At 40.7% G+C, this 9483-nt stretch overlaps 1 protein-coding gene across 4 annotated transcripts in view; it reads right to left on the reverse strand.

Annotated features, from left to right (window-relative positions):
- Nucleotides 1-9483, reverse strand: part of PCYT1B (phosphate cytidylyltransferase 1, choline, beta) — a 76688-nt gene that overhangs the window by 11157 nt on the left and 56048 nt on the right. For 3 of the 4 annotated variants that reach the window (XM_019525369.1, XM_019525368.1, XM_019525371.1), the window contains exons 6-8: nt 8793-8935; nt 7089-7145; nt 3135-3323 (exon numbers count right to left, since the gene is read on the reverse strand). In XM_019525369.1, the coding sequence (XP_019380914.1) occupies nt 3135-3323; nt 7089-7145; nt 8793-8935 (389 nt within the window). The remainder of the gene's footprint in view (nt 1-3134; nt 3324-7088; nt 7146-8792; nt 8936-9483) is intronic. The other variant, XM_019525370.1, reaches the window with a different exon arrangement.

Consider the following 9483-nt stretch of genomic DNA (forward strand, 5'->3'; position numbering starts at 1 on the left):
CCCCCCCCCCCCAAAAAAAAAAAAACAACAACCCAAAAAACCCACCAACAACATTTGGGTAGCCTGGAACGTTTCAGGTTGAAATGGACATGTTTTGTTTCAGGCAGTCATAACAATAGTGAAAAATGATTACTGGTGGGGGTGTTGTCATCCTTTCCCCTTTTACCAAACAGCACAGAACCCTTACACACGCGATGGGAGCCAGATCTGATTCTCTTGTCTGTCTGAGAGGATCTGAACCCACAATTCCCTTCTCCCAAGGGACTGCTGGTGCTATAGGCTATTCGGGGTGGAAGTACTCTCCAACCCTCCAGTCCACACTGTTCTACTCTGCATGAAAAACTGCCTACTCCGGTGCTGGGACTGGCATCCAGGTGTCCCACTTGCTATGCTATATTGTACATTAGGTGGGCTCCCTTCATTCCTGTAAGTGGGAGGTCACTCCTACAGAAGAATTAAGTATTCACTGAGACACTGAAATGGCTAAAACATGCACCTGAGAGATTGACCGGTGTGGTTCCATCTCTTGTTCCAGTGAATGTTTAATTATTTGAACAAGAGGGACTGTAGTCACTATATCCTATGATATCCAGGTTTTACTGGTTAAAAGAGCTCTGCTGGAAGATGGGAGATGGGGTCTTCAATAAGAAGAGGTCAGACTTGGACCTAGGTCATCCTTGGTGAGTGCTTTAACCACTTAGTTATGTAGAAGCGGAAGCGAGGAAACCAACACCTTCACCAGCACCACGTTTAGCACTTTGTAAAGCTGGTCTTGACATTTTGGGGGTTCCCTTCTCCCCAGCTGAAACTAATCAGCAAATTTAGATACAATTTTCAAACAATTTTTGAATGACCAAAATGGTATTTTTGGAAAATTTGCTATTTGTCACAACACTTTTGCCCAATTATAATTATACGATCAGTCAGTGCATTAGTGCTGGCTATAGTGGAGCCTTTATTGGGTTTAGGTCTTAGGGACGCTACATGAGGTAGTGCCAGAATTGTATTTACTGTGCGTGTCCATTTCTTTAAGAAAGAAAAGTGATAGCATGGTGACCACTCATGAGTTTTACAGTCCATACTAAATATATAGCACGTGCTAAATGTGGGTTTCCAGTTTGGGATTTTGATTAAATTGAGCATTAGCAGTTGAATGATAGCTTGGGCACTGGCCATCAAACCTTTCATTGGTCAGGGAAACTCTGCAAAGGCTGAGAAATTCTACCGATGAGGAAGGCCTGAGAAGTTATTAGAGGCTGTGTTTTTAAAAAAAAATCCCAACAATGTGGATATAAGTTTGAATATATTTTTTAAATTGGACCTTTTGGAATGTCTTCAGTCTAAGTCAGAATACCAGAAGATGTTATACCCACCAGTCCCATGCTGATGTTATCTTTTTTCACTGCTACTGAGCCAGAGTACCTTTCACTATATGGTTAGTCCTTTACTTTGGTATGCAAGTAGGAGACTGTATGACAACTATCAGCCTGGCTGGGAGTTTTTCTACTCCATTCTTCACTGTGGTATTGGAGCACCCCTGTGACTCTCTAAAGGAAATGAAATGTGTATAAAGCTCTCTTGGTGAGCAAAATTATAAGTAAATAAAATATCTGCATCCTTTGCAAGTTTGAAAACTGACATTTTTGACCTTTTCTAGAAATTGATATTTTGGTGGGTTGTTCAGCCTTTACCTTCTAGAAAATTGATGCCAGCACAAAGTGTATTATTTCACAAACAGTTATTATAATAATAGCGTATTAATGGGATGCAAATTACTGATCTAGGAATCTAACATGCCTATAACTATTTCTGTACTTTTAACGTCAACATTAAAAGCAACATCTAACTAACTGTGTTATGGCAAATTAACATTAATAACAGTTTTGACACTAATAGCAAGTTATCATTAGGGGAAAAGAAAGCCTTTCCAGTTGCCAGGTTTAAGTTGATTTAAAAAAACCCCCCAAAAAAACAACCAACCTCCACTCTCTGTCACTAGAGCTTTCCCTAGAACAATTCCAGCTGTGATTTCACTCTTTACTAGACACTTTTATGGGATGTTGCTCTGCAGTTGTCTTTATTGTATATCTGGCATCCAGGAGCAGATCCAGGGAGGTGCAGTTGCACCCCTCTTTTGATTCCTGCTCCACCCCTAATTTAAAACCAGCTGTCTGAGAGGGGCAGTGACACTTCTATTGAGACAGCGCTGAGGGCATCCATAGACTTCATGGCTCATTGTAACCTAGCTAATTCCTGCTAGTGTCTCTTCACTCCACAGGTGTTAATGATCCTCTCTCCTTTTTAGTGGCCTTCTCCCCTTTCTAATGTTCTACTAATCAAGCTATCCTTTCCTCAGCAACTTTGCTGTCTGTTAGCCATTCCTGGTAATATCTCTTTTCTATTTCACAGCCCTGCAGCATGTTACGTGGGCAAAGTGTTACTTGTGTGCACACAGCTATACTGACAAGACTCCACTTCAGTTGGCATAGTTTAGTCTCCCCACCCCAAAATGAAATAAGCTGTACCTTTAAAAGAGAAGTTTTGCTTGTATAGCTGTGTCTACGTTTGGAAATTCTTTCAGCACAAACCGTGTAAGTTTATATAATTTTTTTCTTAACTATAACAATGGTTACTATACCACATAAAACAGACAATGAGAGAGAAGGAGAATTATTTGAGTTTTAAATAATCCAAAATTCAGATTTTTATACTTTACCTCTCTGCCACTTATGGTATCACCTCCCCCTGCTGTGTGTATTTAATTTCTTCTTAATGATAATGAAAGGAGAACTATTCCTACAGGGAACTATAGGGAATAGTTCTTGTACTACTGCATAATATGTATGTTAATGTGCAGAATGTAACATACCTGGGCAGTGCATAAATGTTACCAGAGCCTTACTAAAGATAAAAGTACAGCAGCAGTTCAAAAGAGATTTTCAAACTGGGAGATCTTTGCAGTGTGGTTTTGACACATGTTGTTGCTGGCTGAGATGAGTGGAATTGGCTTTGGTTTGCTCTACTGGCTTTCAAAATGAAGGGTGCAGCCTACTGTAACCTACTGTAAGTTTGTGCAATAACAGAGAAAGTAAATAAAAGGCAGACATTATGCCTGGAATGATGTAGATACATACCCATGCTCCATCAGGTCCAAACAACTCTAAAAAGTTGCCAATGAACTCTCTGGATTTCTCTTCCCATTTCTGAATGAGGTCATGGCTCTTCTCTTCCACTTTGTTAACAAATTCTTTTGATTTTTCCTCAACATTCTTAACTTTTTCCTTCATTTTGTCTACCTGGTTCTGAAAGCGGTATTTCTTCTCCTGGGTGAAAAGTACATATGGATGGATAAGAGATAATCAAATGAATGTGGGGGGAAAAAAGAAGAGAGTATTATTGATAAAATGCACAGTATCTATATAAATATTATCCTTAAATATTTTTAACACACACATCTATTATTGTTCAGTGCTTACCACATGCTATCACTTTCCACCAAAAAAATTATTAAACAGGTGTGTGTGTAAATACACATATGCATGTGTGCACACACACACAGATACAAACTTCCCACAGGAAAGTATGGGACGCTTGCATGTTGTTTACTACAAGGTTGAGTTATTTCCCCACTTGCATAGGCACTGCATTTATAGTATGTTTAAAAACACCTTAAGCTCTCTCTCTTTCTCTCTCTCTCACTCATATAATGTGAAACATAACATAATTATATAGATTAGCTAGGGCATTGTTTAAAACTGCTGTAAATTTAGTGCTTATGCAAGTCAAGAAATAACTCAGTCTTGTGGTGGTTGACATGAAAACTTCCTACAGCTTCCTGCAAGTGCCATCCCACTATTGCCTTGCAGCCCTTGATGCTATCTCAGTCTGAAGTTTCTCTTGTGAAAAGAGAAAAGTCTTAAAGTATAGGCATTTGGGATAATAGGGGTTCCCCTAGTTATAGCATAAGTAAGTACTGAGCCACTGCCCAGGTGGCTTAGCAGAGAGGAAGAGGGAGCTGATTAGTACATAATGCTACACAGCACAGCAGAAGAGACAGATATGGGATGACATGCCTATTTCACAAGAAACTATTGTCCAGAAGGACCACTCCAACATCTTTTGCACCTTATAGCCACAAAACATCCAATTAACATCCAAAAACATCATGATGTGCCATAGGAGAAAGTCAATTTATTGCAATCATCTGGAAAAGAGAATCATGTTCCATGCCAAAGAAGGCAGCAGTCCCAATGGTCCTTGCCAATTTGACCTATGGGAAGATTCCTTCCTAATTCAGATCTGGCTGCTGATTTGGCACTATGTGAGCAAGACCCTCAAAGCCAGGATCCTTTGAGCAGGGGTGACTGGTGCCTCCTGAGTGTGTGTGTGTTGTGAGGGTGGGGGGCACAATTTGTGGACGGGCCTGGGGGTGGGCCAAAAGCCCCATATCCACTCCTATACTTCCATGCTGTGTCTTAGTGCTCCCCACTCCCCCAACATGCTGCCGGCCTGCGTGGCAGAAAAACTTTCCTCTCCTGAGCAGCGCTGAGTCGGGGCTAATCTCAGGGGGGACATGTGCCCCCCCCATGTCCCCTCTACCTGTCGCCTGTGTGGTTTATCTCTTCCATTAGGAAAACCAGCACTGCCAAGCCAATGGCCGATGCTTCAAAGGAAAATGATAAACAGAAGCCCTGAAGCATAGGATTAAAAGATACCTCCTACATATGCAAACAACCCTAAGGGAGGTTGGTCCTGCCACCTCCTGAACTTCTCAACATTGAGGTTTTAGAAGAAAATTTCTGAGTTCTTTGGTAGCTCAACCTATCACATAAAATGTTAAAGGCTCTGTAGGACTGAAGCTGTTTTTCTGAAGATGATATGAACCCTGAGGGAGCAGATGTTTCAGTCAGTTCATCACCAACTGTGAATTTTGTTTAACTGGAGCTGAATAAATGGCAGTGCTATTAATTTCTCTCGAGGAAAACTTCTTTAGCTCTCCTAGGGCTGTTCAATATGGTAAAGTACATATATGGTAAAAAAAATGGCAATGTAAATTTATGACTCAACAGAATCTGCTGCTTGTGTGTGTTCAGACTAGCTTCTTATTTTTATCTTTGCAGTTATGAAAGTGTGAAATGGTGCCTACGCTAGCTCCTGGCTCAACGATACAACTGATTAGATATCAGGCAATGATCCATAAGCCAGAAAATACAGGGTTTGGCTCTTAAATTTGAGTTTGTATTTTTAGGGCTGGCATGAAGACGATCAATTTTTTTTACAAGCCTGTAAATTGATCAAGTATGATATAAGGGTCCATTTCAGATGTGATCATACAAATGCATATACCAATATATACATTCATAACACTGAATGCTGCAAACCACAAATGGTTGATGTTCTCAGTGTGCATCTTAGATGGTTGTTTCTATGTGTAAGTATTCAAGTCAGATACTGTGGTAAATGCACAAAACAGACATTTAAATACATATTGGTATGTGCACCTGAGCTTTTAAGAAATGGCACTGAAATATAATAAAAATGATTTTTTGTTGCCGTTATAGAAGTACTTTTCAAAGTATAAGTGCATTTTAAAATTTACAAGCTAAAAATATGTCCAAACTGCTGCTCAGTAGGGGGGTCTTTTAATGCCAACCACAACGTAGAATTAGTATTTTCATTTTACTTTTAATTCAGTCAGATACTTCTGTAAATTCTCCTGTATACCTAACTTCCTTTGAAAGGCATTGGGCCTAATTTAAACCAATCATTCCCCATTTTCAGAAGCTGTTTAAAAGGTCTTTCTGAAAAAAACTACATTTGGCTGGAATAAGTTTGCCAGTTATTGGAACAAGGAGCTGAGAGCTTAAAATGAGATCCTTATCTTACTCTCTGTTTCCCTATTTGTTTCCTTTGTGTGTTTGGGAACTATCTGTGTTCTGGCACTTTTCTCTGTTCTTTATGTGGATCTACAATGCAGCAAAAGGAACAAGAAAGGAAAAGAAATGAAGAGGAAAAACATAACTGGCAGCAGACTTGAGGCAGGTGTAACACCCAATAATATCTTTGATTAGTTTTTAAAAAATAAGTTAGATATCAAATTGAGAGTACTATTACGGTAAAGGGCTAATCAAATAAACATAACCACCCTTATCAATATACATCAATATACATTGCCTTTCTTTCAAAGAAAAAAAGAAGTCCTCACTAAGTAGCCATATTCAGATAAAAATTCCCAGTTATTCAGATAAGTGGGAAGTTGTGTTCTGGAATGATATTCCAAGAACTTAGTCAGGGGACGAAGAACATGAATCTATTCAAGATGGGATTTGAGCAGTTCAGGGAAAGAATAGTGTGACAGTATAGAGCTGTGGTGCTCAACCCATCCAGCCTGATGAGTGACATGGGGTCACCAAACCTTGTCCCTTCCTGACCCCAGATCTGGCAATCCATTTAACCATGAGCAAAAGAGAAAGGCATCTTAGCCAGATGCCTGAAAGGATTTAAAATACTGATGGGAACACCAATGTATCCTTGTCAAATCTCCCACCCTGTAATTATGGCCTATTGCCAGTGCTTTAGACAAAAAAGCAAAAGACAGACATGCATACGTGCACACCACACACAGAAACCAATAAAGTCTTCATAAGGGGAAAAAAAATTCCTTCCTGGCCCCAATAGACAACCAGCAAAGGCCCTGAAGCCTGGCATTATCAAGCCCCTTCCATAGAGAGAGTTACTGCCCATCCCTACCATAGGGATTGCAAATAAGTACTTGAACCCATGTATCACATGCACCAATTACTGATCCAAGCACCCTATGTACCAGTGGTGCTCAGCCTATGGCCCACAGGCTGGATCATGCCCATGGAGCTGGGTCATCCAACATGTGCTATTCCCCATAGGTCCAGAAATTTAGTGGGTTGCTGTTTGCCTTTTGTAATTTGCCTTTCAGGCACCTGACTAAGCTGTCTTTCTCTTCTGCTCATAATAATTAAACTGATTGCCACATCTGGGGTCAGGAAGGATTTTTTCCCCCCCTAGCTTCACAAGGACTGTGGCTTGTTTGTTTTGTTGGGGATTTTTTTTACCTTTCTCTGCAGTGAAAGGCATGGTCCTCTTCCTAAGATCTTCTGAGCACAAATTAACTGCAAAATACTTGGAGTGTCAGAGCACTGGCAGTGTGCTAGTCTCGTCTGCTTTTACTTGTGGCATATTTTGTGGGGTGTTATTTTGTTTTTAATGGATGCCTATACATGTGCAGGTCAGGCACGTCCAAAGGCACTGTAACTTTTGTGCTTTACTTAAAGTGCTTTAGGTACAGTGCCTTAAAACTCAGTAGATGTTCCATGGCTTGGTGTGAGTTTCATGCCTTGCTGTAGTTCTGTAGAGTAGGAGGCACTGGACATTGGTAGAAGATCTAATTACCACTTTAAAAAGCTCCAGTTGAATACATGTGCAAAAAAGAGAAACCAGGTAGCCTGAGGCTCAGTACTGCAGTTCGACTTGCATTTAAAATACATACAACAAGGGTTAATTAAGGCAACTACCACCCTTTTAACAACGTTCTCAAGTTGCTGATGTGTATTACGTGATGGCTTTAGAACACTTTAAATGGCAAAAACTGTCACGTGTACAGGCACCCATAATGTGCTTTGAGTTGGATATGCAAAGTTGGATTAGATCAGGGATGTTCAACTCATGAGGCTTCGTGGACTAGATGAGTGATGTTGGGCCAATCTGTGTGTGGATAAGAAACACAGGCTGGCCTGTGGGCCAGACTGGGCCTGCAAACTGGCCCCATATCCTGGATCCAACGTATGGGTGTTGCATGCAGCAGGCACCCCGGACCAGCCCTGCGTGCCACATTCAGGATGCCCCAGCCCTGGTCCCAGGCCCCGCATGCACAGTGCACGCCAGATTGGCCCTACATGCTGAAGAGCCCTTTCTGGACCTGTGTTCCTGAGCTTTTCTTTAATACAGAACAGTGCAGAGGAACATTTCAGTAATGTGACTTTCACAGGGTTCTGCTTTAAGATTTGACAGAGAAAATGGAGGACAGTAGAAAGAAGATGTCTCCTTCACATCTTTACTATTCCTTGGTTGGCATGGACAGTTCTGTCTTTAGAAATGGTTTAATTTGAAAGCAACTTTTTCTAATGTAAGCCTCAGCCACTCTAAGGTTTTATATTGGCACCTTGGCTTACATTTTGTGTTGCATAAAAGTGACTTGATGATGCTCTCTGATTTCTGTGACGTCTTGCTACAGAGTTCTTGTTTCATGGGACTGCCTTAAGCTTTTAGCTTCCATCTTTTTTTTACTTGCTTTGTAGAGGAATGAATTTGATAGCAGAGCTTGTGCTTTCTGCATATTTATTTCTGCTCTCTATTATCTGTCCCTGTGATAACAGCAATAATGAAACACAGACTCTTGGCTACTGCTTGAAAGACTATGCCTGGAAACTTTTTTTTAATCTGCTAGGCTCATTAGCAGCAGCTTAATAAGAAGCATGCTGTAGTTCACAAATACAATAGGAAATTGCGGGTGCTGGCTTCCTCTAAATAGCTATACTTTCAAAGAACACTGACAAATGGTAGGTGAAAATGATAACTGCCAAGACTATTAAGTAACAAAAGCAAACTCACAAGTCTACCAGTATCTCCTAATACATTATCCTTCAGCTTGTTTTAACCAGTTCTTGCTCTATTTTATCTCCCATTTCAAATTAGGCTTTTTCATCTCCAGTCCAACTTGGGCTTCTAAGGTCCATCAGAAGAGAGTGCAGCATACTTACATTTATAAAACTAACATTCAGCTCTTTGGCGGTGTATCCTCTTTGGAGGTTGCGTCGGGCATAGACGTCATAATCTCGTACAATTCTAGTAATAATGTCTGAGGTTGAGATACCTTCAGTTCTTTGTGTTGGTACAAACATTCCTGATTAAAGTGGGACAAAAACACCAGAAAAAAATAACTGTTAGATGTCACCGCAGCTAGGAAAAAATGAATACTTAAGCACAGATATCTAAGTCTTGTGGGGGAGTGTCAATTTGGAGCTGAGAGACTGGGTGAAAGTTTCAGGGTTGTAGGTTGTAGCCATGTTGGTCTAAGGACATAGGCAGACAAGGTTCTTTGCATCGATCTGATATCTTTTATTAGACCAACTGAAATAGTTGGAAAACAATTATTAAGCAAGCTTTCGGGTTCAAAAACCCTTCATCGGGCTAAGGAAGTTACAGCAGTTGGTGTGTGCTCTTCCTGGATGGAATGAAAAGTAAAGAAGCCAGAGGCTGGGCTGGTCTGCATGCAAGACAGGCAGTCAGTGAAAATGTGGATTGAGGAGTCAATGGGTGAGAGACAGTGGGGAGTGGGAGAGAGAGAGAAAGGGGATGAAAAGTGGAGAGATACCTAGGGAGTCAGCTGTCAGGCAGGTTATAACGTGTCATAAATCCAATGTCTATATTCACTCCATGATTTTTAGTGTC

The sequence above is a fragment of the Gavialis gangeticus genome, unplaced genomic scaffold (assembly GCF_001723915.1).
Source record: "Gavialis gangeticus isolate Ggan-Ray unplaced genomic scaffold, GavGan_comp1, whole genome shotgun sequence".
Taxonomy (NCBI): Eukaryota; Metazoa; Chordata; order Crocodylia; family Gavialidae; genus Gavialis; species Gavialis gangeticus.